Source organism: Dermacentor silvarum, chromosome 4 (assembly GCF_013339745.2).
Source record: "Dermacentor silvarum isolate Dsil-2018 chromosome 4, BIME_Dsil_1.4, whole genome shotgun sequence".
NCBI lineage: Eukaryota > Metazoa > Arthropoda > Arachnida > Ixodida > Ixodidae > Dermacentor > Dermacentor silvarum.
The window spans coordinates 206,249,531-206,275,260 of record NC_051157.2 but is presented as its reverse complement, the minus strand read 5'-3'; the positions used below and the strand labels follow the sequence as shown (position 1 = coordinate 206,275,260).

The window sequence follows — 25,730 nt, the reverse complement described above, 5'->3', positions numbered from 1 at the left end:
TCTGCGTATCTTTGCAGCATACAGCCACTCGTCAGCATAAGCCCATAACTTGACCTCTGCTGCTTGCAGTTGAAATCCGTTAATGTGATTATTTTGGATTATAGCCTGACCACAAGTTTCTAGGTAAACACAAAACAAGAGTGGGCTGAGTGGACAACCTGGCGAACGGAGCGCTCACATTAATGGGGCCCCCAATGTCTGATTAATTATAAGTCTCTGTACAGCAGCCCGGTACGCCATGGTCACCCCCTCAGTGATTATGTGGCCAAAATTGACATGTTTCAGGATGGTAAGCAAGATCTCATGCCAAACGCAATCAAACGCTTTCTCCAAGTCCAGCTGGAGGATCGCCACTGCATCGTACATGGCGTCACAACACCCTAGCACGCACTTTATCTTATGAATGTTGGTCAAATCGTTCTTGTTCCGCGAATGCCGCACGTCCTGGTGCGGGCCGACTATATCCTTGATAACTGACTGAACCCGACGTGCCAGTACCTTATCAATTTTGTAGTCGCAGTTAGTCAGCGCTATGGGGTCCGTAAGAGGAAAGTGCTTGAGCTTTTCGGTCTCTTCGGTTTTCGGAATTAGTACTGTATGGGACTGGCCAAAGGGATGGTGGAAGCATTTCAGTTCATATGCTTCATTGAAAACTGCGGTTAGACTACGAGCTAGGTGGTCCTTGAAAGTTTTGTACCAAACTGCACAAGACCGTCCGGTCCTGGTGACTTGCCAGGGTTCAGGTCTTCGATAGCTTCCATCACTTCGTTTTCTGTTATTGGTTGTTCTAACGTATCTTTTACTTCGCTCGACAATTGCGGTATTCGCTCCAAAAATAGGCGTTTGACTTCCTTGCATATTGACGGGCCTGAATGCGAAAAGCTTTCTGTTCTGCCGAGTGACGGTCGCGTGCGCCTTTTGCCGAAGAACGCACGTAAAAAAAGTGACACAATATGGCAGCGGTGGGATTCGAACCCACGTCTCCGAGGAGACTGGTGCCTTAAACCAGCGCCTTAGACCGCTCGGCCTCGCTACCACTGTTCTCCTGCCGAGTGACGGTCGCGTGTGCTTTTTGCCGAAGAACGCACGTAAAAAAAGCAAACACAATATGGCAGCGGTGGGATTCGAACCCACGCCTCCGAGGAGACTGGTGCCTAAAACCAGCGCCTTAGACCGCTCGGCCTTTTTTTTTCTTTATTGCCGTCGTCGACGTACAAAATCAAATGTTACAAATGATAAAACGTGTAGACCGCTCGGCCACGCTAACACTGTTCTCCTGCCGAGTGACGGTCGCGTGTGCTTTTTGCCGAAGAACGCACGTAAAAAAAGCAACACAATATGGCAGCGGTGGGATTCGAACCCACGCCTCCGAGGAGACTGGTGCCTAAAACCAGCGCCTTAGACCGCTCGGCCACGCTACCACTGTTCTCCTGCCGAGTGACGGTCGCGTGCGCCTTTTGCCGAAGAACGCACGTAAAAAAAGTGACACAATATGGCAGCGGTGGGATTCGAACCCACGTCTCCGAGGAGACTGGTGCCTTAAACCAGCGCCTTAGACCGCTCGGCCTCGCTATTTTTTTTTCTTTATTGCCAGTTACAAGAAATACAGGACTGAAATACATAAAAATAGTCAAATGCTAAAAGGTTTCTCCTGTCTTGGAGAAAGTAATTCTAAATAAATTTCATATTCAAAAGCAATTCTACACAAGGCAGCCAGTGTGGCACAGGTATTCGTGCTTTCTGTTCTTCTACATATCTGTGAATGCTTTCTTTGAAGTATTGGCGAGCTGCTCTGGCGTCAACATCTGCATTTCGGACGGCCATGCGACATCTCCAGACACTGTGCAATACAATGAGCATAATTAAATCATAAGGTACTCCATCTTCGTTATCGATAGCCAAGAATCGGATTCCTTGAGGGTGCAGCGGAAAATCTTTCTTAAGGGTCCTCTGTAGAATGTCCCACAGGAATACCGCGTCCCAACACTCTAAAAACACATGGTCAATAGTTTCGTCTCGCTTACAAATTTGGCAGTGTACTCCCCAGGGCACAAAAGTCCCCTTTCTGCCATCCATGTCTTGACGGTCAGTGTCCCGGTGTGTAAACGAAAGAAAAATGTTTTGACGCCTGGTGGTACCATCATTTTCTTGACACGCTTAAGCACATCCTTTCCTCTTGAGGTACTGTACAAAGATATATATAGCGGCACAGGTAACACCACATCACACAGGTCTCTGTATAACTTTTTCCGACCCACATCACTTAAGTAGTTTGTAGAAAACCGCACACACAAAAAACGGGTGGACATAATAACCTCTTTCAAATAACCCCGAATGCATCCGTGGATGCGATCCGTTGAGACAACAAGATCTGGTAGGGCATTACCCAACCGAACCTGGCACAATGTTCGAAGGAAGGGATCTTTTACGTCTCTGAAGAACATAAACCGATTAACTATTTGACGTAGATACAAATGGCCTAACGCCAACCCGCCATCAGGGACTCGCCTAAACAAATTGGTTCTGCTTGTTCGCTCCCATGAGGAGCCCCAAACGAACACTGCAAATATTCTGTGCAGTTTCTGGACATTCATTCTTGAACAATGTATCACTTGCATTACATACCACAACTTACTTATAAAAATAAGTTGCATACTGTCGCTCTTGCAAGACTGACAAATTCCAGCCATTCCAGTTATTGGTTTTCTCGCGTAAGTTGCCAATTTCGTTGCGCCAGTAAGGTTCGCTGTCCTGATAATTTTCTAAGGGCACTCCCAAATATTTAACAGGAGTGGTCACGAATCTTAAATTCGCGAAAGTGTCTGGCTTAGACGGCCAATAGCCGTGCCAAAACCCCAGAGACTTTCCCCAGTTCACGCAGCTTCCACTTGAAAGACAAAAACTTTCCACAGTTTTAATAACATGCAGAACACTGTCATAATCCGTACAAAAAGCGGCAATGTCGTCGGCATAGGCCAGCAACCTCACTTCTACCTGTTGCAGTTTGAACCCACGTATATGCTCGCTTGCAATAACATGTAGACAAAAGGATTCGATGTACAAACAAAACAGCAATGCTGATATTGGGCACCCCTGGCGCAGAGATTGTAGCACTGGTATGCGCTCACCAACCACTTTATTCACTATTAACTGCGTCGTGCACGAGCTGTACGCCATCGTGACGCCTTCTCTAATAACATGGCCTACATTTACATGGTCTAGTACACACAAGAGAGCGTCATGGGGAACCCTATCAAACGCCTTCTCGAAGTCTATCTGTAGCATGGCTACTCCAGCACCCGTAACATCACAACATTCCAGAATAGAACGTGCCACGTGAGTGTTCGTAGTGATGGAGCTCCCTTTAATGCCGCATGTCTGATGCTTCCCTACAATTTCCGAGATAACAGTTTGTAATCTCTTAGCTAACACTTTCATGAAGATTTTATAATCACTGTTTGTCAAGCTAATGGGTCGATAGGCAGTTACATTTCGTAATTTTACTGTATCATCAGATTTAGGTATAAGAATCGTATGCGCAGTAACAAAAGATGGAGGTAGCGACTTAAGCTCGTAAGCTTCGTTATAAATACGCGTTAGAATTGGAGAGACTGTTCCCTTAAATGTTTTATAAAACGCTGCACCAAGGCCGTCTGGACCCGGTGATTTCCCTAAGTTCATGTTTTCTATCGCAAAATCCACCTCTTCATTTGTGATGGGCTGCTCCAAAGCTTCTCTTGTCACATCGTCCAACCGTGTCATCAAGGAAACAAACTCACGTTTGAAAAGGTCGATATTCACTACGCTGCGAGCAAACAACGCACGATAGTACTCCGAAAACGTTCTAACAATTTCGTCAGTATCCTTAGTGATCACACCTGCACGTACAATTTCTACTATTTGCTGCCTTCGCGCATGCCACTTTTCCGCCCCCAACGCTCTTTTCGTCGGCGATTCTCCGCTTATCAGCCTTTCAGCTCTTGCGCGTATTAAGGCACCACGGTACCGTTCGGTATCGATAAGCTCCAGCTTGCGCTTCACCACTCGTATATCGTCCATAAATTCACCCAGTCTGAGCGATTCTTGATTAAGTAGCAGTTGAAGGTTCGTGCGTAGTGTTTTTTCTTGAAACCTTGCTTCTCTAGCTACTGCACTTGAACGTTCCAGTGCTTTTATTTTAACCTGATTCTTTAATAATTCCCATCTTTCTCCCCAAGGAATTTTGTTGTTTTCCTTGAGTTTTTTAAATAAATCAGTTACTTGCTTCACAAAAACATCATCATTCATCAGCTTACAATTCAGTTTCCATAACTGCCAATTAAAATTATTCCTTGAGTCTTCTCGACTTGCTATAGTAAAATAAACTAAGCAGTGATCACTAAAGGAGACTGGCGTAGCATGATACTGTTGACACAAAGGTATAATATCCAAAGACGCATATATTCTATCCAATCGGGCATGACTCGATCTTTGAAAATGAGTAAATTGGACGGTTCGCGTACCTTCCAAACATTGCCCTACATCTTCCATACCACCATCATTCACAATTTCTCTAAGAATAACAGTGCTTATGTCATTAAAATCTCGTCTGCTAGTTTTATCTACTGCAGAAAGCACACAGTTGAAATCACCGGCAATAATGACAAGTTTCTGGCAGTCACAGTATTGATTAACACGCTCGAAAAAGGTTCGCCTCTCTTCCGCATTGTTAGGTGCATACACACAAATCATACGCCACTCCTTAGCGGCAAAAAGAAAATCGCAGATGATGAGCCTCCCTGAGTCACAACTTAATGTCGCTTGTATTGATAAGCCCAAGCTCTGGCGCAAAAGAAGGCAACAACCTGCAGACGTCCCTACAGCATGGCTAACCACAGCGTCATAAGACAACGTAAAACGTCGAACCATGTTCCCAGTCTCTACTTCACCATCAACTTTAGTTTCCTGTATCGCCACAATGTCGAGGTCAAACTCGGTCACCAATCGGTACAGCTGACTCTGTTTTCGTTTAGACGCAAGCCCTCGGACGTTAATCGTCGCGATACGTAGCGATTTAGGAATAGAAGCCATAGTGACTATGAAGAAAGGCTGGGAATCGTGGTGGTACTCTCAGCAAAAAGCCGCATGCCAGGGCGTCGTGCCATGGCAGATCTTACGCTACGTTGGCGCTGTAGGCGGCGTTGCCGCCACACTTTTACCGGTGGCCACGTTCGGTCGAGGTCTCAGTGAGGGCCGCCGAACGATAGCCGCCTTGGTTGGTGGTTGCCCTTCGCCGTCGGTGTTCGCCGTTGTCTCGTTGGTATCCTCGTGAGCCCGCTTTGCTGCCACACCAGAGCTTGGTGCTTCTGTGACGTCCATACACGCGGACTTGTCCGCCTCGGCGTCTTCGGTAGCGTCCTCGGTGTTCTTGTTAGGCTCAGCTTTCACATCCGTACCTTGGGAGAGGGGTGGGAACTCTTCTTCGGAAGACTTGCTGTTGTCTGCCCCGTCTACCGTGGTCGGCCCAGAAGACGCCTCGATGCTTGAGGTTTGACCTCCCGCCGTTTCTTCGGCATCAGCTTCGTCCATGAGGTGCTCTGACGTGTCATCACCCCTCAAGGATCCTACAGCACTTGCGTAGCTTTTCGCACATTGGGAGTCCTCATGGCCATACCGTCGGCAAAGCGCACAACGTGGCACCTGGAAGTCTCTGCGTATATGCCCACTAGATTTGCAACGGAGGCAAAGTGGGGCCCTGCCTGGTACAACAATTAGCGCAGGTTCACCGGCCACCTTGATTTGGTGCGGTATGTCGTCGATCTTGAAACCCGGCCCCAACTTCAAGGTAACCGTACGGGTCGTAGAGCCCTTGTCGAGAACGCCATGCGCACGCCACTTTTCCCTTGACACGTCGACCACCTTCCCGTACGGCGATAGCGCGGCACGCACATCCTCGTCTGCAACACCGTGGAGCAGCCAGTGAATCTTGAAGCGAATACCTCGGTCATTAGGGTCGACTATCAGGCACTTGTGTTCTTTAACCTTCACGTCCTTCGCAGCAAGTAGTTTCTCCGTAGCCGCAGCGTCCTTGAGGGTGATAGCCCAGACGTGGTTCATCTGGTATGCCCCTAACGTGATAACGTCGGCCAGCACACCAAGATGAAGCAATGTGTCCCTGAAGTCTTCCACTCTGTAGGGTCTAGCAGTAACGTCAGCATGCATAAACACTGTGTTTTGCACAATTTTTCCTGTTGGCAGGTTCGGCAGAATAACTTGGTAATCTTCAGAAGCAGCAAAAAACCTGTTCCCGCGACCCGCTGGGGCCGCTGATACCGCTCCGACGGAGCGCGACATTCCGTGACCGTATCGCTCGAAAGCCGGAAAAGGAATGACCGCTCGGCCTCGCTACCACTGTTCTGCCGAGTGACGGTCGCGTGCGCTTTTTGCCGAAGAACGCACGTAAAAAAAGCAACACAATATAGCAGCGGTGGGATTCGAACCCACGCCTCCGAGGAGACTGGTGCCTTAAACCAGCGCCTTAGACCGCTCGGCCACGCTACCACTGTTCTCCTGCCGAGTGACGGTCGCGTGCGCCTTTTGCCGAAGAACGCACGTAAAAAAAGTGACACAATATGGCAGCGGTGGGATTCGAACCCACGCCTCCGAGGAGACTGGTGCCTAAAACCAGCGCCTTAGACCGCTCGGCCACGCTACCACTGTTCTCCTGCCGAGTGACGGTCGCGTGCGCCTTTTGCCGAAGAACGCACGTAAAAAAAGTGACACAATATGGCAGCGGTGGGATTCGAACCCACGTCTCCGAGGAGACTGGTGCCTTAAACCAGCGCCTTAGACCGCTCGGCCTCGCTACCACTGTTCTGCCGAGTGACGGTCGCGTGCGCTTTTTGCCGAAGAACGCACGTAAAAAAAGCAACACAATATAGCAGCGGTGGGATTCGAACCCACGCCTCCGAGGAGACTGGTGCCTAAAACCAGCGCCTTAGACCGCTCGGCCACGCTACCACTGTTCTCCTGCCGAGTGACGGTCGCGTGCGCCTTTTGCCGAAGAACGCACGTAAAAAAAGTGACACAATATGGCAGCGGTGGGATTCGAACCCACGTCTCCGAGGAGACTGGTGCCTTAAACCAGCGCCTTAGACCGCTCGGCCTCGCTACCACTGTTCTGCCGAGTGACGGTCGCGTGCGCTTTTTGCCGAAGAACGCACGTAAAAAAAGCAACACAATATAGCAGCGGTGGGATTCGAACCCACGTCTCCGAGGAGACTGGTGCCTTAAACCAGCGCCTTAGACCGCTCGGCCTCGCTACCACTGTTCTGCCGAGTGACGGTCGCGTGCGCTTTTGCCGAAGAACGCACGTAAAAAAAGCAACACAATATAGCAGCGGTGGGATTCGAACCCACGCCTCCGAGGAGACTGGTGCCTAAAACCAGCGCCTTAGACCGCTCGGCCACGCTACCACTGTTCTCCTGCCGAGTGACGGTCGCGTGCGCCTTTTGCCGAAGAACGCACGTAAAAAAAGTGACACAATATGGCAGCGGTGGGATTCGAACCCACGTCTCCGAGGAGACTGGTGCCTTAAACCAGCGCCTTAGACCGCTCGGCCTCGCTACCACTGTTCTGCCGAGTGACGGTCGCGTGCGCTTTTTGCCGAAGAACGCACGTAAAAAAAGCAACACAATATAGCAGCGGTGGGATTCGAACCCACGTCTCCGAGGAGACTGGTGCCTTAAACCAGCGCCTTAGACCGCTCGGCCTCGCTACCACTGTTCTGCCGAGTGACGGTCGCGTGCGCTTTTTGCCGAAGAACGCACGTAAAAAAAGCAACACAATATAGCAGCGGTGGGATTCGAACCCACGCCTCCGAGGAGACTGGTGCCTAAAACCAGCGCCTTAGACCGCTCGGCCACGCTACCACTGTTCTGCCGAGTGACGGTCGCGTGCGCCTTTTGCCGAAGAACGCACGTAAAAAAAGTGACACAATATGGCAGCGGTGGGATTCGAACCCACGTCTCCGAGGAGACTGGTGCCTTAAACCAGCGCCTTAGACCGCTCGGCCTCGCTACCACTGTTCTGCCGAGTGACGGTCGCGTGCGCTTTTTGCCGAAGAACGCACGTAAAAAAAGCAACACAATATAGCAGCGGTGGGATTCGAACCCACGTCTCCGAGGAGACTGGTGCCTTAAACCAGCGCCTTAGACCGCTCGGCCTCGCTACCACTGTTCTGCCGAGTGACGGTCGCGTGCGCTTTTTGCCGAAGAACGCACGTAAAAAAAGCAACACAATATAGCAGCGGTGGGATTCGAACCCACGTCTCCGAGGAGACTGGTGCCTTAAACCAGCGCCTTAGACCGCTCGGCCTCGCTACCACTGTTCTGCCGAGTGACGGTCGCGTGCGCTTTTTGCCGAAGAACGCACGTAAAAAAAGCAACACAATATAGCAGCGGTGGGATTCGAACCCACGTCTCCGAGGAGACTGGTGCCTTAAACCAGCGCCTTAGACCGCTCGGCCTCGCTACCACTGTTCTGCCGAGTGACGGTCGCGTGCGCTTTTTGCCGAAGAACGCACGTAAAAAAAGCAACACAATATAGCAGCGGTGGGATTCGAACCCACGCCTCCGAGGAGACTGGTGCCTAAAACCAGCGCCTTAGACCGCTCGGCCACGCTACCACTGTTCTCCTGCCGAGTGACGGTCGCGTGCGCCTTTTGCCGAAGAACGCACGTAAAAAAAGTGACACAATATGGCAGCGGTGGGATTCGAACCCACGTCTCCGAGGAGACTGGTGCCTTAAACCAGCGCCTTAGACCGCTCGGCCTCGCTACCACTGTTCTGCCGAGTGACGGTCGCGTGCGCTTTTTGCCGAAGAACGCACGTAAAAAAAGCAACACAATATAGCAGCGGTGGGATTCGAACCCACGCCTCCGAGGAGACTGGTGCCTAAAACCAGCGCCTTAGACCGCTCGGCAACTTTTTTTTTTCTTTTCTTTATTGCCGGTCTGTCACAGATACAAAGCATTCACCTTACTTTGGAGAGAAAAAACAGTGTTATAATGAGCATTACGTGTCCTTGTGTTAGTGCATGTATTAAAAACGCTTTAAGGTTACCAGTGTATCTAACACAGGTAACCAGTCTGGTGGCTCAACCTGCAATTTATACACATCTCTTATTTGAGAGACACTTTCAATAAAATACTGTCTGGCTAGTTTGGCGTCCACATCAGCATTTCGTATGGCCATTCGTGTTTTCCAAATGCTGTGTAGGCTCAGAGTCATGATCATGTCATAGGGCACGCCATTTTCATTTTCAACCGGGAGAAAGCGGATACCGTAGGGTGATATAGGGAGTTCTTTTTTCAGTGTCCTCTGCAAGACATCCCAGTGGAATATTGCATCCCAGCAATCTAAGAAAATGTGTTCGATTGTCTCAGGCTTTGAGCAGATGAGACAGCTAACTGACCATGGTACAAACAGTCCTTTCTCTTTCAACCATGGTTTTACTGGAAGAGTGTTGGTGTGAAGCTGAGAGAAAAACGTTTTAACTGAGGATCGGACTGTCATTCTTTTAACACGTTTCAACACGTCACGTTCGGAGCCCACACAGTACATGGCACGATATAGAGGCACTGGTAACATAATGTCAATAACATCTTTGTATAAACGCTTTTTTGACACATTACTTAGATACGCCATTGAAAATCTAACTTTTAGCATTCTAAACGACATAACAACCTCACGAAGAAAGCCGCGAACACATCTTTCTTTTCTGGTACACGATACAATAAATTCAGGAATTACGTCACTCAATCGTAATTGCAAAATTGTTCGCAGAAATCCGTTCTTTTGGTCGCGCAAAAAAAATAAACCTTGATACAACTTGCTTGAGAAATAAATGCACTAAACTTAGTCCTCCGCTACGGACTGATCGAAATAAATTTGTTCTACTTGTTCTTTCCCATGTCCACACGAACACAGACGAACACTGCGAAGACTCTGTGTAACTTTTGCACGTTGGCACGAGACATACATAGCACTTGAAGAACATACCACACTTTTGCGACTAAAAACACGTTGCAAACTGTAGCGCGCGCGAAAACGGAGAAATCGCGCCCACCCCATTTATCAGTTTGTTCTTTAACACGTTTGGTTTCTTCGTTCCAGTATTGGGTGGTATCGTGGTAGTGTTCTAGAGGCACTCCGAGATATTTGACTAGGTGTCACAGTCCATTTCATGTTAGCGAAGTAATCTGGAGTGTTGACCCACGGTCCGTGCCAGAAGCCCAAACGTTTTTCCCAATTGATTACACTGCCCGTGAGCGAGCAAAATAACTATGCTTCTTTAACGCTTTCCTTAACGCTTTCCTTGTCGTCACAGAAGACTGCTATGTCGTCAGCATAACACAGTACTTTCACTTCGCTTGTGAGCAATCTGAAGCCGTATATTTTATCATTGTTGAGAATCTTTAGGCAGAAAGGTTCGAGAAAAATTGCGAACAATAATGATGATAATGGGCACCCTTGCCTGATACTACACTGAACGCTGAAGCTTTCGCTAACAGTTTTTTTCACAATTATGCTAGCTGAACTGTGAGTGTAACACATTTGCACACCAGTAGTAATCACAGACGCAACATTAATATACTCCAAAAGACTAAATAGAATTTCATGGGATACGCGATCGAAAGCTTTTTCTATGTCAAGTTGTAACATAGCCACCCGTTCTGAAAAATCGTCGCAGTATTCAAGAATACTTCTGGTAACATAAATGTTGGTAAATATCGAGCGTCCTCTGATTCCACAAATTTGGTGAGGTCCTACCAAAGCTGTGATCACGGTTTGTAATCTTTTTGCTCGTACTTTCATATATACTTTGTAATCAACGTTGCTTAAGCTTATCGGTCGATAGGACGTGACCGATAAGAGCTTGACCGGGTCATCTGTTTTTGGGATTAATACAATGTGAGAGCACTTGAAAGATGGGGGCACTACATTTTCTTTATATGCTTCGGTTATTACACAATGCAGGGCTTTTGCCAGATCTTCTTTAAAAGCTTTGTAAAAAGAACTGCTTAAACCATCCGGACCTGGAGATTTCCCTACAGTTAATTCATCAATTGCTTCTTCAATTTCACGCGCGGTAATATCTGCTTCAAGACGCGTCTTCACATCATCGTCTAATCTTGGCATTAAGTGAAGGTATTCATTTTCAAAGCCGGTTGCAATTTTCATTTTATGACCTAACAGATTTCTAAAGTATTCTACAAAAGCAAGTTCAATTATCCGTTTGTCATTTGTTATGGCACCCTCATATTGTATTTCTTTTATTTCATTTTTAACGGCATAACTTTTTTCGTCCGTCAACGAGCGTTTGGTCGGCCTTTCTCCCAATCACAATCTTTCGCTACGAGCGCGAACAATGGCCCCTTTATACCTCTCGACATCTATAGCCTCCAGTTTGTCTTTTATTCCTTTAATTTCATTATTCAATGCCCCTGATTGTAGGCTTTCTGCGTTCAGCAAGTAGCCCAATTGACTACGGAGTACATTTTCCTTGTTTCTTTCACTGCGTCGCATTGCGCATGCTCCCTCGATTGCATTGATCTTTATTTCTTGTTTGAACAGCTCCCACTCAGCGATAAAGCTGTCCGTTTTAGACAGAATTCTTTCTATACTTTCTTTTGCTTTGTTAATAAAGTTATCATTGTGCAGAAGCTTGTCATTAAACTTCCAAAGTGCCCAGCTGAACGACGGCCCTTTGCGCTTTGCTCCTAAGGAAATCATAACCAAGCTGTGATCACTGAACGAAACATGTTTGACGTTGTAATCTTGGCATAACGGCACTATATTTGCAGATATGTATACTCTATCCAAGCGTGCATGGCTTGCACGTTGGAAATGAGTGAACTGTGGCCGTCTACCGCCAGCTAGAATATGACCGATATCTTCGAGAGAGTGGTCCTGAGCCATCGTCCTTAATTTCATGGCAATGTTGTCGCGTACTGGTTCGTTCCATGCTCTATCGGCAGCAGAACACACACAGTTAAAATCACCCAGGAATAGAATTATCCTGTCGCTATTTAAAAAGGATGCAATGCTTTCAAAAAAATCGTAGCGCTCGGTTTCTCTGTTGGGCGCGTACAGACAAATGGCCCGCCACTTCAAAGCAGAGAACAAGAAATCACACACAACTAACCGTCCAGTTTTACACACAGTCACAGTCTCTACTACGATTCTAGGGAGTTACGTAATAACAAGGCACATCCGCCGGACGACCCCACTGCATGACAAACACATACATAATAGCGTCGAGTAAATGGTCCTACCATGCGGTCTGTCTGAGCCTGGCTTTCGACTTTCGTTTCTTGAATCGCTACGATGTCGAGGTCATTCTCCAGTAAAAGACGGCTCACTTGATACTGTCGACGCCTTGAAGAAAGGCCTCGCACGTTTAGCGTGCCTATGCTAAGGGGCTCGTCAAGTCTTACTGCCATTTATAAGAGTGATCAAACAGGTCGCATGGCGCTCACCTCGTTCTGTGGGACACTGAAAATTCACTCGTAGCTGATGTTTCTGCGGTTGCCACGGGCGAACACACCATGAGTGCCTTATCAACAAGGCACTGGGGTTCAAGCCCCTCAGCTTGTCCTCCCTCACTTTTTGCATGCGTAGCGCCTGAACCAGGGGGATGAGACAGGCTTCTCTGAAACAGGGGGCTACGAGCCCCCTGGAATGTGACGGTCCGGCGGTACGTTGGGTTTCGGCTTGAAGCTCGGGCGGCGCCCTTGGGACGCTTTAGTGGGTGGCTCGCCGGCACTGGGCTCGTTTGAGGCTCCATTCCCTGCTGCTGTTTCCTCACGTGTTCTTTTCCCTGCGCCGATCTTCGAATCCGTCATGTCAACGTCTTCGGACTTTTCCAAAGGCGTCGGCTGGCTCATATTTTTTTCCACTGAGCTACTGGAAGCACTGGTTGTCGTCACAGGAGACGGTACAGGTTGTACAACCTGCTTGTCGTTATCCTGTTTCTCGTCTGCATTGGGCGACTGCAGCGAAGGGGGCGTTTCCTCCGACTCGGGTTCTCCGGTCTTGCTGGTGGCAACTTCCTCAGCTTCCAATTCATCCATTTGTAGCTCTGCATTGTCGTCCCACGCAGAGCGCCCTGTGACCTTCGCGTAAGTCCTCACGCAGTCTTCCTCAGCGTGGCCAAAGCGTTTGCACAGTGCGCACCGAGGGACACGACATTCGCGTCGTATGTGACCGGTTCCTTTACACCGTAGGCAGAGTGGAGCTCTTCCGGCCACTACTACCAACGTCAGGTCTCCTGCTACTCGTAGTTGATGTGGAATGTCTTCCTTTGTATACCCTGCCTTGAGTTGAAGGCTGATAATGCGCGTTGTAGAGCCTTTGTCTGATAAACCTTCCGTTCGCCATCGCTCTCTTGCCACTTCGGTGACCTTACCGTAGGGTGCAAGCGCAGTCCGTATGTCTTCGTCGTCTACGTAATGAAGCACCCAATGGAGCTTTAGTCGAACGTCCTGGTTGTTCGGGTCCACAACGACACAACGGCGGTCCTTCACGGAAACGTCGGTTGCAGAAAGCAGTCTCTTCTTTGCCTCCGTATTCTTGAGCGTGACCGCCCACACGTGGTTCATTTGGTATGCCCCTAACGCTTCAACGTCAGGGAGCATTGCCAAACGCCTAAGAGCATCTCGGATGTCTTCTACTCGGTAGGGTCTTCCTCGAACATCCGCATGAAAAAATACAGTGTTTAAAACAATACGACCAGTTGGAAGAGGAGGCAAAATGATTTCGTAATCCTGGTTGGCACTGGCAGCATTCCTGTTACCGCGGCTAAACATGGCCGCTGACACCGCCCCAGAGGAGCGAAACATTCCTCGACCGTTCACGGCGGTGGCCGGAAGTGGAATCGAGACCGCTCGGCCACGCTACCACTGTTCTCCTGCCGAGTGACGGTCGCGTGCGCCTTTTGCCGAAGAACGCACGTAAAAAAAGTGACACAATATGGCAGCGGTGGGATTCGAACCCACGCCTCCGAGGAGACTGGTGCCTAAAACCAGCGCCTTAGACCGCTCGGCCACGCTACCACTGTTCCCCTGCCGAGTGACGGTCGCGTGCGCCTTTTGCCGAAGAACGCACGTAAAAAAAGTGACACAATATGGCAGCGGTGGGATTCGAACCCACGCCTCCGAGGAGACTGGTGCCTAAAACCAGCGCCTTAGACCGCTCGGCCACGCTACCACTGTTCTCCAGCTGAGTGACGGTCGCGTGCGCCTTTTGCCGAAGAGCGCACGTAAAAAAAAATGACGCAATATGGCAGCGGTGGGATTCGAACCCACGCCTCCGAGGAGACTGGTGCCTAAAACCAGCGCCTTAGACCGCTCGGCCACGCTACCACTGTTCCCCTGCCGAGTGACGGTCGCGTGCGCCTTTTGCCGAAGAACGCACGTAAAAAAAGTGACACAATATGGCAGCGGTGGGATTCGAACCCACGCCTCCGAGGAGACTGGTGCCTAAAACCAGCGCCTTAGACCGCTCGGCCACGCTACCACTGTTCTCCAGCTGAGTGACGGTCGCGTGCGCCTTTTGCCGAAGAGCGCACGTAAAAAAAAAATGACGCAATATGGCAGCGGTGGGATTCGAACCCACGCCTCCGAGGAGACTGGTGCCTAAAACCAGCGCCTTAGACCGCTCGGCCACGCTACCACTGTTCCCCTGCCGAGTGACGGTCGCGTGCGCCTTTTGCCGAAGAACGCACGTAAAAAAAAGTGACACAATATGGCAGCGGTGGGATTCGAACCCACGCCTCCGAGGAGACTGGTGCCTAAAACCAGCGCCTTAGACCGCTCGGCCACGCTACCACTGTTCACCTGCCGAGTGACGGTCGCGTGCGCCTTTTGCCGAAGAACGCACGTAAAAAAAAGTGACACAATATGGCAGCGGTGGGATTCGAACCCACGCCTCCGAGGAGACTGGTGCCTAAAACCAGCGCCTTAGACCGCTCGGCCACGCTACCACTGTTCTCCAGCTGAGTGACGGTCGCGTGCGCCTTTTGCCGAAGAGCGCACGTAAAAAAAAAATGACGCAATATGGCAGCGGTGGGATTCGAACCCACGCCTCCGAGGAGACTGGTGCCTAAAACCAGCGCCTTAGACCGCTCGGCCACGCTACCACTGTTCCCCTGCCGAGTGACGGTCGCGTGCGCCTTTTGCCGAAGAACGCACGTAAAAAAAAGTGACACAATATGGCAGCGGTGGGATTCGAACCCACGCCTCCGAGGAGACTGGTGCCTAAAACCAGCGCCTTAGACCGCTCGGCCACGCTACCACTGTTCCCCTGCCGAGTGACGGTCGCGTGCGCCTTTTGCCGAAGAACGCACGTAAAAAAAAGTGACACAATATGGCAGCGGTGGGATTCGAACCCACGCCTCCGAGGAGACTGGTGCCTAAAACCAGCGCCTTAGACCGCTCGGCCACGCTACCACTGTTCCCCTGCCGAGTGACGGTCGCGTGCGCCTTTTGCCGAAGAACGCACGTAAAAAAAAGTGACACAATATGGCAGCGGTGGGATTCGAACCCACGCCTCCGAGGAGACTAGTGCCTAAAACCAGCGCCTTAGACCGCTCGGCCACGCTACCACTGTTCCCCTGCCGAGTGACGGTCGCGTGCGCCTTTTGCCGAAGAACGCACGTAAAAAAAGTGACACAATATGGCAGCGGTGGGATTCGAACCCACGCCTCCGAGGAGACTGGTGCCTAAAACCAGCGCCTTAGACCGCTCGGCCACGCTACCTTTTTTTTTTTCTTTATTACCTTGTGATCAACATTTCACAGAAACAGCAATTGCAAACAAAAGAACAGGGAAATCCCTAGCCTCTCGGCTAGTTCGCGAGTTTTAAAATGGCTTGATTTTGGCCAAAAGATCAAAAACAGTAATCCATTCTGGAGGATCATCTAATGCCTTGCATACATCTCGTATGTAGATAACAGCTTCAATGAAATAATCTCTTGCCGATCTTGGACTCAAATGTGCATGTCTGACGTCCATTCTTGTTCGCCAGACACTGTGCATACACATCACCATGAACATATCACTTGGTACACCCTCTGGTTCCACACAAGGTAAGTAACGAATACCGAAAGCGCTTAAAGGTAGGTCCTTTTTTAAAGTCCTTTGAAGCACATCCCATAGGAACATCGCGTCATGGCAATCAAGAAAAGGATGTTCAATTGTTTCCGGTTTTCTACATATTAGGCAGTTTACAGACCATGGAACGAAGAGGCCTTTGCTCTGCAGCCATGGTTTTACAGGGAGGGTATCGGTATGTACTTGGAAAAAAAAGGATTTCATTGAGGCTTTCAGTGGCATTCGCTTAACACGCTTGAGGACGTCGCGCTCTGAGCCCAGCTGGTACAGCCCGCGGTACACAGGAATTGACAAAAAAAACATCAAGTAAGTCTTTGTATAATCGCTTACGTGTCACAGACGATAAGTATTCATAGGAAAATCTGCCCTTGAGAATCTGCATAGCCGCTACAACTTCGCGTAGGTAGCCAGATAACAACGCTGGCCGAAAAAAAAAAGGTTGATACAACGTAGTCTGGCAAGGAATCTTGTAATCGCACTTGGATTACAGTTCGAAGAAATACGTCAGCTTGATCACGCAAAAAGAAAAACCTCGTCACAATCTGCCTAAAAAACAGGTGCGATAGCCCCAAGCCCCCGTTATTAACTTTATGAAAAAGGTTGCATCGACTCATGCGCTCCCAAGTCGACCCCCAGATAAAGACTGCAAACACTCTGTGCAGTTTTTGTACAGAAACCCTAGTCATGCTTAATACCTGGAGCACATAGTACACTTTAGCAATCAAAAACATATTACAAACGGCTGCTCTTGAGAACATAGAAAAATTATGACCCCCCCATTTTTCTGTTTGTAATTTAACTCTTCTTGCTTCATCTGCCCAAAGTCTTTGCTGTCCTTATAGTGTTTTAGTTGAACTCCTAGATAGCTATCGGGAGTTGTGCTCCATTTTATGTTGCACATCATGTCTGGAGCACTCTCCCAGCTGCCATGCCAGAACCCAAGACATTTATTCCAGCTTATCATGCTTCCTGTTGCTCTACAAAAATTCTTAGCCTCTTCTACAACTTCGTACACGCTTTCTTCATTTGCGCAAAATGCAGCTATATCATTCGCATATGCGAGGATTTTAACTTCACTGTTGAAGAAAGTGTAGCCTCGAATACTCGGATTTGCAAGTACTTTTAAACAAAAGGGTTCCAGGTAAAGATCAAAGAGGAGGGATGACAAACAGCAGCCTTGTTTTACAGATGTTTCAACACGAATCATTTCACTTAGTTTCTTATTGATGACAAGTCTCGCTGTACATTTATCATAGACCATTTTCACTCCGTCTAGAATTACAGATCCTACATTGACGTGCTTCAGGATGAGGAACAGAATTTCATGCACAACTCTATCGAAAGCCTTGTTCAAATCCAGTTGAACCATTGCAACTCGATCCTGCATAGCGTCGCAACATTCAAGAACCGTTCTGGCTACGTGAATATTTGTAAGAATTGTTCTTCCTTTAATTCCGCAAGTCTGATGTGGACCTACAAGGGACTTGATAGCACTTTGGAAACGGCGAGCCAAAACTTTCATAAAGATCTTGTAATCAGTATTCGTTAAGCTTATTGGTCGGTATGCTTCCACAGAAAGCAGTTTCACCGGGTCATTAGTTTTCGGAATCATGATCACATGGGATGTTCGAAAGGATGGTGGTGTTAGTTTTTCTTCGTAGCATTCTTCTATAACTCGATGTAGGGACTCTGCCATGTCCCTTTTGAAGAATTTGTACACGGCGGCACCGAGACCATCTGGACCAGGAGATTTGCCAGGACTGAGATCGTCTATCGCCTGCTCAACTTCCGCGACTGTTATTGGCCTTTCCAGTGACTGTTTTGTTTCGTCAGAAAGCTTAGGCATAAGCGGCAGAAATTCGCTTAAAAACCGTTCAGTATCGCATGTTTTATGGCTAAATAATCTTCTATAATATTCAACAAAGGCAAGCTGTATCAGTTCACCGTCTTGAGTAATGTCATTGTGGAAACTGATTTCGTTAATTTCTTTTGATACTGCATGTTTCTTTTCGTCACATAGCGCGCGTTTTGTGGGCGTTTCTCCCATCCATAGCCGCTCGGACCTCGCCCTTATCACTGCGCCACGATACTTTTCTGCTTCTATGGTATCGAGCTTCGCCTTTACTTTTAATTTCTTTCGAGAACAGCCCAGGCTTAGCATTTTCTACGTTAACCATATAGTCTAACTCGCTATGCAGTTCTTTTTCTTACTGCCTTTCTTTCTGCCTCACAACACTTGCTCTTTCCAAAGCGGCGACCTTGAAGTCGCATTTAAACTGTTCCCACAGCATCATAAAGTTGCAAGTTTGATTCAACCGCATGCTATCTATATATTCCTTGATCTTTGCAACGAAAAAATCATCCTGTAGTAATTTGTTGTTGAATTTCCACAATTCCCAGTTAAACTTTGACACTTTTTTTTGTACCAATGGTAAGTATGACTAAAGAGTGATCACTAAAGCTCACATGCTGTGTATCATAATGGGAACATAAAGACACTAAAACAAAAGGGACATCAATTCGGTCTAATCTGGCATGAGATACATTTTGAAAATGGGTGTATTTTGCTTGGTCTTCATGCGTCAACACTAAAGCTATATCTTCGAGTTCATTATCCTCAATCATTCGATGCAATAATTCTGCACTTTTATCGCTATAAACTTTACTATTTGATCTATCTTCGGGTCTGCATACGCAATTGAAGTCACCAAGCAGTAATACACTTCTTTCACTTTCTAGACAGGGTCGCATGGTACTAAAAAAACTTTCTCGCTCAAAGATTCTATTCGGTGCATAGACACAAATTACACGCCAGGGAATTTCAGCATAAAGAAAATCACAAATAACTAGTCGGCCATTGTCACAAGAAGACACAGATTCAATGATTCCAAGGCTCTTTCGAATAAAGATAGCACAGCCACCAGCCCTACCAACGGCGTGACTCACACACATTGTATCTGTTGCGGAAGACTTCAACCATTCGATCAGTTAGTTCTTCACTCTCGATTTTGGTCTCTTGGACCGCTAACACATCAATATCATCTTCTAAAAGAATTCGATTTAGTTGTAATTGTCTTCTTCGCGCAGAAAGGCCTCTCGTATTGAAGGTCGCGACACGCAGGGCATGCTTAAAGCTAGCTGCCATCTCTATTAAGAAAAATTTGCCAATAGCCTACTCACATCTTCGCATCAAACATGCAGACCCCGCGGTGAGAGTAGGCTCCATGATCGCTGCACTTCCAGACAAAAAACACGAGAACGCCCCTTTCCGTGAGCGAAAAAAAAAAGGGGGGGGGAGGGGGGGGGGTTGCCGCCGCTAAGAAGGCGGCGGCGTGGAATTAGTCCGTCGGTCTGGCGTAAAGTTTGGCACTGGCTTGAAAGACTGCCGTCTGGAAGTTGCAGCCTTTGTGGGAGGTTCCCCTGTTGTCTCTGAAACACCACTCGCCATGGTGTCCCCAGTCTCCTCTCGCGTCCTCTTTACAGGACCGCTGCCAGTTTCTGCCATGTCGACCTCGGTGATGGCATCCTCTGTGGCTTTCGCGTTTTCAGGAAGAGAGCCGTCGGTGCCTTGGGTCTTGATTGTGTCTCCCTTTAGCGCTTCTGGGTTCGCTGCGGCAGCAACACGCGCAGGGTCTTTTTCGCGTCTCAATTCCTTGGCGTTGTCACATGGTGCTTGTAGAGGCTTTGGGGCCTCCGCATTCCCATCGTCGCCATGACCTCGCGTGGCATCTTCTGCATCGGCTGCGTCCATCATGTGCTCGGAAACCAAATCTCTCCGAGCCGGGCCTGTTACGCTGGCATAGGAGCGCACGCACTGGGTCTCGTCGTGGCCGTAACGACGACAGAGCCCGCAACGTGGAACACGGCACTCGCGACGTATATGGCCGATGCCGTGGCATCGAAGGCAGAGCGGAGCTCTGCCTGGGACATGAACGAGTGCCAAGTCTTGACCGACACGCAGCTGATGAGGCAGATCATCGATGGTAACGCCCACCTTCAACTTCAACGTTACGGACCGCGTTGTCGACCCTTTATCGAAGCAGCCTTTAACTTTCCATTTTTCTCTGTTGATTTCTGTCACCTTTCCGAAGGCGGCAAGTGCATTTCGAACATCGTCATCTGGTACCCCATGAAGTAGCCAGTAAAGCTTCAGACGAACGCCTCGGTCGCAGGGGTCTATAACCATACAGCGCTCGTCCTTGACATTGAAGGCGTCTGCAGCCAGTATCTTCTTTTTTCCTTCTTCGTCCTTGAACGTTACTGCCCACAGGTGATTCATTTGGTATGCCCCGAGGGCAACCACCTCCGGCAACAGCGAAAGACGGTCGAGTGCATCGCGGAAATGCTCGCATCGAAAAGGTCTTGCCTTAAGGCAACCGTGCAAAAAAACGGTATTCAAAACTGATTCACCTGTGGGCAGATGCGGCAAAACAACCTGGCAATCTTCAGCCGGATTGTCAGAAGACCTGATTCCGCGGCCATTGGCCACTGTATCCGCTCCGAGGGAGCACATGCTTTCACAACCGTTCACTTCGGAAGCCGGAAGTGGAATGACTCGGCCACGCTACCACTGATCCCCTGCCGAGTGACGGTCGCGTGCGCCTTTTGCCGAAGAACGCACGTAAAAAAAGTGACACAATATGGCAGCGGTGGGATTCGAACCCACGCCTCCTAGGAGACTGGTGCCTAAAACCAGCGCCTTAGACCGCTCGGCCACGCTTTTTTTTTTATTGCCGGTCTAAGACAATGTACAATGCACACAGTATAGAAACAGACATCACAAAAGAACACCCACAGAACATACTGAAAAACATGAAAGCCATCCATCCAACATGGACTGGCGTTGTCAAACTAAAATTCTTTTAAAGCTGTCAGAGGTTCTATCCTCGACAGACAATCGGGTACACAATCTTGCATTTTCTTAATTTCAATGAAACGAGACATACTTTCTCGAAAATAAGTACGAGCAGGCCTAGCATCTGGGTCGCAATGGTACCCAGCCATTCGTGCCCGCCATAAACAGTGGAGGCCATTGAGCATAATTAGGTCGTATGGAACCCCGTCCTCATTCTCAATCGGTAAGTACCTGATCCCATGCGGATTCAACGGAAACTCCTTCTTGATTGTCCGTTTTAGGACGTCCCAGAAGTAGACACCTTCCCAGCAATGCAAGAACACATGATCTACAGTTTCAGGTTGCTTGCAAATCAAGCAGTGTGGGCCCCATGGTACAAGGAAGCCGCGTTCTTCCATGAATGTCTTCACTGACAGTGTTCCTGTGTGTAGCCTAAAAAAGAATGTTTTTGCCCCAGTAGGCACCTCCATTCTTTTCACCCGTTTAATGACATCCTGTCCTGGTCCTCCACTGTATATCGCTCTGTATAATGGCACTGGAAATACAATATCGCACACATCTTTATATAATGTCTTTCTTTTCACACCGGATAAATACTCGAAAGAAAAACGCACTGAAAGAAAGCGCACACTATCGACTACTTCTTTAAGATAGCCGCGAATCGTTCCTGGCATACTATTGGTACTAACAATCAGTGCCGGCAGCGCAGCTCTTAATCTGAGCTGTAATACCGTACGCAGAAAAGGATCACGCACATCTCTAAAAAACAAAAATCTATTGACAAGCTGTCGTACAAAAAGATGCGCCAAGCCCAGGCCACCATCCTTCACCCGCCTGAACAGGTTTGTTCGGCTACATCTTTCCCAGCTAGATTCCCAGATAAAAACGGCGAACACTCTGTGCAACTTTTGTACGTTTACCCTTGAACAAAATAACGTCTGCATGACGTACCACAACTTTGTAATGAAAAACATATTGCATACAGTTGCCCTTGCAAAAATGGACAGGTTGATGCCTTTCCACCTGTCTGCTTTTTCTCTTGTTTCTTTTATTTGGTTTGTCCAGTATTCCTCGCTCTGATTGTAGCTGTCCGAGGGAACGCCGAGATACTTGGTAGGGGTTTTCACCCAGCTCACATTCGCAAAATTGTCCGGGGCCGAGGACCACTCTCCGTGCCACAATCCGAGGGACTTACCCCAGTTCACTTTACTGCCCGTCACATCACAAAACTGTTTCACAACGCATATTGTTTCCGTTACACTTTCTCTGTTTGTACAACACACGGCGATATCATCTGCATATGCCAGGAGCTTGACTTCTGTGGCTGCCAAGCTATAACCTCGTATTTGATCATTCTCAGTTATCGCCAAACACATCGTTTCAATGTAAACTGCAAACAAAAGAGGACTGAGGGGGCAGCCTTGACGCACAGAACGCATGACGTTAATGGGGGCCCCCAATGATTTATTCACAATTAAGCGTGTTGTGCAGTTCTGATACGCCAATGCCACTCCCTCAGTGATGATGGCACCTGCATTAACGTGATCCAGAATGGCAAACAAAATATCATGAGACACACAGTCAAAAGCTTTCTCTAGGTCAAGCTGGAGCACTGCGACGCCATCGTAAGTGATGTCACAGCACTCGAGCACGCACCGCATCGTGTGAATATTCGAAAAAATTGACCTCCCTTTGATCCCACACGTTTGGTGGTCTGCGACGATTTCTTTGATGACGCTTTGAAGTCTGGCTGCCAAAACCTTCATGAAAATCTTATAGTCGACATTGGTTAAAGATATCGGCCTATAAGATGTCACGAGCCTAAGTTTCTCCGCTTTGTCACTCTTAGGTATCAAGATGGTATGCGCTTTACTAAAAGAAGGCGGCAAAGCTTTGTTCACATACGCGGCGTTAAACAGGTCTGTTAGCAGGGGCGACAGTTCTTTCTTGAAGGCTTTATAAAAACACGCGCTCAGACCGTCAGGTCCGGGTGATTTGCCATTGTTCAAATCATTTATTGCTTTTTCGACTTCGTGTTCTCTTATATTGCCTTCTAATAGGACCTTCGTGTCGTCACTTAATCGCGGCATGCGACTGAGAAAGACCCTTTTGAACTCATCTACATTGGCTTCTTGATATGCAAACAATGACTGGTAATACTCTAAAAACGCTCGGCCTAAGCTCTTATTATCGTCGACGAGTGTGCCATTCCACGAGATCTTATCGACATGATTACGTCGACCATGAGCTTTTTCAAGTCCAAGCGCCCTTTTGGTGGGCGTCTCCCCCGCTACTAATGCGTTTGCTCTTGCTCGCACAATCGCACCTTGATAGCGTTCTTTGTCCAACTGTTCGATTTTTTCTTTGATGGTTCGCATATCTTGCTTATACGCCCCTGGCTCTTCGCACTCCAGCGCTATCAGCTGATTAAGTATCTTTCGTAAGTCTCGTTCTTTCATTTCCCTCTCAAACTTTAAGCAGCTAGATCTTTCTATTGCTTTCATTTTTACCTTCTGTTTGAACCATTCCCATTTCTCTGCTATTGTTTCAATACATTCATCGCTTACTTCCATAACGGCCTCATGAATTGCGTCTACAAATGGCGCGTCTATAGCTATAACCTCGTATTTGATCATTCTCAGTTATCGCCAAACACATCGTTTCAATGTAAACTGCAAACAAAAGAGGACTGAGGGGGCAGCCTTGACGCACAGAACGCATGACGTTAATGGGGGCCCCCAATGATTTATTCACAATTAAGCGTGTTGTGCAGTTCTGATACGCCAATGCCACTCCCTCAGTGATGATGGCACCTGCATTAACGTGATCCAGAATGGCAAACAAAATATCATGAGACACACAGTCAAAAGCTTTCTCTAGGTCAAGCTGGAGCACTGCGACGCCATCGTAAGTGATGTCACAGCACTCGAGCACGCACCGCATCGTGTGAATATTCGAAAAAATTGACCTCCCTTTGATCCCACACGTTTGGTGGTCTGCGACGATTTCTTTGATGACGCTTTGAAGTCTGGCTGCCAAAACCTTCATGAAAATCTTATAGTCGACATTGGTTAAAGATATCGGCCTATAAGATGTCACGAGCCTAAGTTTCTCCGCTTTGTCACTCTTAGGTATCAAGATGGTATGCGCTTTACTAAAAGAAGGCGGCAAAGCTTTGTTCACATACGCGGCGTTAAACAGGTCTGTTAGCAGGGGCGACAGTTCTTTCTTGAAGGCTTTATAAAAACACGCGCTCAGACTGTCAGGTCCGGGTGATTTGCCATTGTTCAAATCATTTATTGCTTTTTCGACTTCGTGTTCTCTTATATTGCCTTCTAATAGGACCTTCGTGTCGTCACTTAATCGCGGCATGCGACTGAGAAAGACCCTTTTGAACTCATCTACATTGGCTTCTTGATATGCAAACAATGACTGGTAATACTCTAAAAACGCTCGGCCTAAGCTCTTATTATCGTCGACGAGTGTGCCATTCCACGAGATCTTATCGACATGATTACGTCGACCATGAGCTTTTTCAAGTCCAAGCGCCCTTTTGGTGGGCGTCTCCCCCGCTACTAATGCGTTTGCTCTTGCTCGCACAATCGCACCTTGATAGCGTTCTTTGTCCAACTGTTCGATTTTTTCTTTGATGGTTCGCATATCTTGCTTATACGCCCCTGGCTCTTCGCACTCCAGCGCTATCAGCTGATTAAGTATCTTTCGTAAGTCTCGTTCTTTCATTTCCCTCTCAAACTTTAAGTAGCTAGATCTTTCTATTGCTTTCATTTTTACCTTCTGTTTGAACCATTCCCATTTCTCTGCTATTGTTTCAATACATTCATCGCTTACTTCCATAACGGCCTCATGAATTGCGTCTACAAATGGCGCGTCTTTTAGAAGTAAGGCATTCATTTTCCATTGGTCCCAGTTAAAAGATTGACTCTTCTTCTTCATTCCTATGGTACACATCACCAAACAGTGATCGGAGAACGACACAGGTGCAACAGAATAACTGTGGCACTTTGGAATCATGTCCTGTGACATGTACAAGCGGTCTAACCGCGCATGGCTACTGCCTTGAAATCGCGTATACCTCACTTCCCGCTCCCCCTCCAGACACTCACATACATCGTCCAGTTCACTTTCGCTGATCAGCCTAGACAATATATGACTGCTTTTATCGCGGATACCACCATTATTGCATCTATCCCGAGCACTCAAAAGACAGTTGAAATCCCCCAACAAAGGCATGCACTTTTCACTGCTAATATACTGAAAAAGACTCGAAAAAAATAATGCACGTTCTTCTACCCCATTTGGCGCATATATGCATATAACTCGGAATTCAACTTTACAAAACACAAAATCGCAAATAACAATCCTTCCCGACGGACATGAAAACACACTTTGAACAACCAGGTCTCGTAACTTCTTAACAAACAGGACACATCCAGCGGACGTCCCTACCGCGTGGCTCACGACTGCATAATATCTAGTCGTGAAACGCCGCACCATGCTCCCGGTCTCTTCCTCCCCGTCTACCTTGGTCTCCTGGACAGCTAAAACGTCTATGTCGTAGTCAGTGATCAACCGTAGTACTTGACATTGCCTACGGCTAGCCGCCAAGCCTCGCACGTTTAGTGTGGCAATGCTGAGAGACGGGTCAGGTGCCATGCTGTACTAAAGAATGAAGTAGGCCCGGAGCATGGTGCTTACCTCTCA

General features: G+C 48.1%; 1 protein-coding gene and 25 non-coding genes across 26 annotated transcripts; all 26 read right to left on the bottom strand.

Moving 5' to 3' along the window:
* Positions 1-954: 954 nt before the first annotated feature.
* Positions 955-1,036, bottom strand: Trnal-aag (transfer RNA leucine (anticodon AAG)). The gene has a single exon. It is a non-coding gene; the product is annotated as a tRNA-Leu (tRNA).
* A 303-nt stretch (positions 1,037-1,339) lies between these two features.
* Trnal-uag (transfer RNA leucine (anticodon UAG)) lies at positions 1,340-1,421 on the bottom strand. Its single transcript has one exon. It is a non-coding gene; the product is annotated as a tRNA-Leu (tRNA).
* Positions 1,422-6,458: 5,037 nt separating this feature from the next.
* On the bottom strand, positions 6,459-6,540 carry Trnal-aag (transfer RNA leucine (anticodon AAG)). The gene has a single exon. It is a non-coding gene; the product is annotated as a tRNA-Leu (tRNA).
* Positions 6,541-6,612: 72 nt separating this feature from the next.
* Positions 6,613-6,694, bottom strand: Trnal-uag (transfer RNA leucine (anticodon UAG)). The gene has a single exon. It is a non-coding gene; the product is annotated as a tRNA-Leu (tRNA).
* Positions 6,695-6,766: 72 nt separating this feature from the next.
* On the bottom strand, positions 6,767-6,848 carry Trnal-aag (transfer RNA leucine (anticodon AAG)). The gene has a single exon. It is a non-coding gene; the product is annotated as a tRNA-Leu (tRNA).
* Positions 6,849-6,917: 69 nt separating this feature from the next.
* Positions 6,918-6,999, bottom strand: Trnal-uag (transfer RNA leucine (anticodon UAG)). Its single transcript has one exon. It is a non-coding gene; the product is annotated as a tRNA-Leu (tRNA).
* A 72-nt stretch (positions 7,000-7,071) lies between these two features.
* On the bottom strand, positions 7,072-7,153 carry Trnal-aag (transfer RNA leucine (anticodon AAG)). The gene has a single exon. It is a non-coding gene; the product is annotated as a tRNA-Leu (tRNA).
* Positions 7,154-7,372: 219 nt separating this feature from the next.
* Trnal-uag (transfer RNA leucine (anticodon UAG)) lies at positions 7,373-7,454 on the bottom strand. Its single transcript has one exon. It is a non-coding gene; the product is annotated as a tRNA-Leu (tRNA).
* Positions 7,455-7,526: 72 nt separating this feature from the next.
* Positions 7,527-7,608, bottom strand: Trnal-aag (transfer RNA leucine (anticodon AAG)). Its single transcript has one exon. It is a non-coding gene; the product is annotated as a tRNA-Leu (tRNA).
* Positions 7,609-7,828: 220 nt separating this feature from the next.
* On the bottom strand, positions 7,829-7,910 carry Trnal-uag (transfer RNA leucine (anticodon UAG)). The gene has a single exon. It is a non-coding gene; the product is annotated as a tRNA-Leu (tRNA).
* A 69-nt stretch (positions 7,911-7,979) lies between these two features.
* Positions 7,980-8,061, bottom strand: Trnal-aag (transfer RNA leucine (anticodon AAG)). The gene has a single exon. It is a non-coding gene; the product is annotated as a tRNA-Leu (tRNA).
* A 522-nt stretch (positions 8,062-8,583) lies between these two features.
* On the bottom strand, positions 8,584-8,665 carry Trnal-uag (transfer RNA leucine (anticodon UAG)). The gene has a single exon. It is a non-coding gene; the product is annotated as a tRNA-Leu (tRNA).
* Positions 8,666-8,737: 72 nt separating this feature from the next.
* Trnal-aag (transfer RNA leucine (anticodon AAG)) lies at positions 8,738-8,819 on the bottom strand. Its single transcript has one exon. It is a non-coding gene; the product is annotated as a tRNA-Leu (tRNA).
* A 3,522-nt stretch (positions 8,820-12,341) lies between these two features.
* Positions 12,342-13,657, bottom strand: LOC119449199 (uncharacterized). Its single transcript, XM_037712380.2, has one exon. It carries the CDS (start codon positions 13,640-13,642, stop codon positions 12,707-12,709), a length of 936 nt encoding a protein of 311 aa, XP_037568308.2. The 5' UTR covers positions 13,643-13,657; the 3' UTR covers positions 12,342-12,706.
* Positions 13,658-14,013: 356 nt separating this feature from the next.
* Positions 14,014-14,095, bottom strand: Trnal-uag (transfer RNA leucine (anticodon UAG)). Its single transcript has one exon. It is a non-coding gene; the product is annotated as a tRNA-Leu (tRNA).
* Positions 14,096-14,167: 72 nt separating this feature from the next.
* Trnal-uag (transfer RNA leucine (anticodon UAG)) lies at positions 14,168-14,249 on the bottom strand. Its single transcript has one exon. It is a non-coding gene; the product is annotated as a tRNA-Leu (tRNA).
* Positions 14,250-14,322: 73 nt separating this feature from the next.
* Trnal-uag (transfer RNA leucine (anticodon UAG)) lies at positions 14,323-14,404 on the bottom strand. The gene has a single exon. It is a non-coding gene; the product is annotated as a tRNA-Leu (tRNA).
* Positions 14,405-14,476: 72 nt separating this feature from the next.
* Positions 14,477-14,558, bottom strand: Trnal-uag (transfer RNA leucine (anticodon UAG)). Its single transcript has one exon. It is a non-coding gene; the product is annotated as a tRNA-Leu (tRNA).
* Positions 14,559-14,632: 74 nt separating this feature from the next.
* Positions 14,633-14,714, bottom strand: Trnal-uag (transfer RNA leucine (anticodon UAG)). Its single transcript has one exon. It is a non-coding gene; the product is annotated as a tRNA-Leu (tRNA).
* A 73-nt stretch (positions 14,715-14,787) lies between these two features.
* Trnal-uag (transfer RNA leucine (anticodon UAG)) lies at positions 14,788-14,869 on the bottom strand. Its single transcript has one exon. It is a non-coding gene; the product is annotated as a tRNA-Leu (tRNA).
* Positions 14,870-14,942: 73 nt separating this feature from the next.
* Trnal-uag (transfer RNA leucine (anticodon UAG)) lies at positions 14,943-15,024 on the bottom strand. Its single transcript has one exon. It is a non-coding gene; the product is annotated as a tRNA-Leu (tRNA).
* Positions 15,025-15,098: 74 nt separating this feature from the next.
* On the bottom strand, positions 15,099-15,180 carry Trnal-uag (transfer RNA leucine (anticodon UAG)). Its single transcript has one exon. It is a non-coding gene; the product is annotated as a tRNA-Leu (tRNA).
* Positions 15,181-15,253: 73 nt separating this feature from the next.
* Trnal-uag (transfer RNA leucine (anticodon UAG)) lies at positions 15,254-15,335 on the bottom strand. Its single transcript has one exon. It is a non-coding gene; the product is annotated as a tRNA-Leu (tRNA).
* A 73-nt stretch (positions 15,336-15,408) lies between these two features.
* Positions 15,409-15,490, bottom strand: Trnal-uag (transfer RNA leucine (anticodon UAG)). The gene has a single exon. It is a non-coding gene; the product is annotated as a tRNA-Leu (tRNA).
* A 73-nt stretch (positions 15,491-15,563) lies between these two features.
* On the bottom strand, positions 15,564-15,645 carry Trnal-uag (transfer RNA leucine (anticodon UAG)). The gene has a single exon. It is a non-coding gene; the product is annotated as a tRNA-Leu (tRNA).
* A 72-nt stretch (positions 15,646-15,717) lies between these two features.
* Trnal-uag (transfer RNA leucine (anticodon UAG)) lies at positions 15,718-15,799 on the bottom strand. The gene has a single exon. It is a non-coding gene; the product is annotated as a tRNA-Leu (tRNA).
* Between the last annotated feature and the right edge of the window lie 9,931 nt (positions 15,800-25,730).

Coding starts and splice junctions, on each gene's coding strand:
- LOC119449199 (XM_037712380.2), bottom strand. CDS start 13,642: ATGAACCACGTGTGGGCGGTCACGCTCAAGAATACGGAGGCAAAGAAG.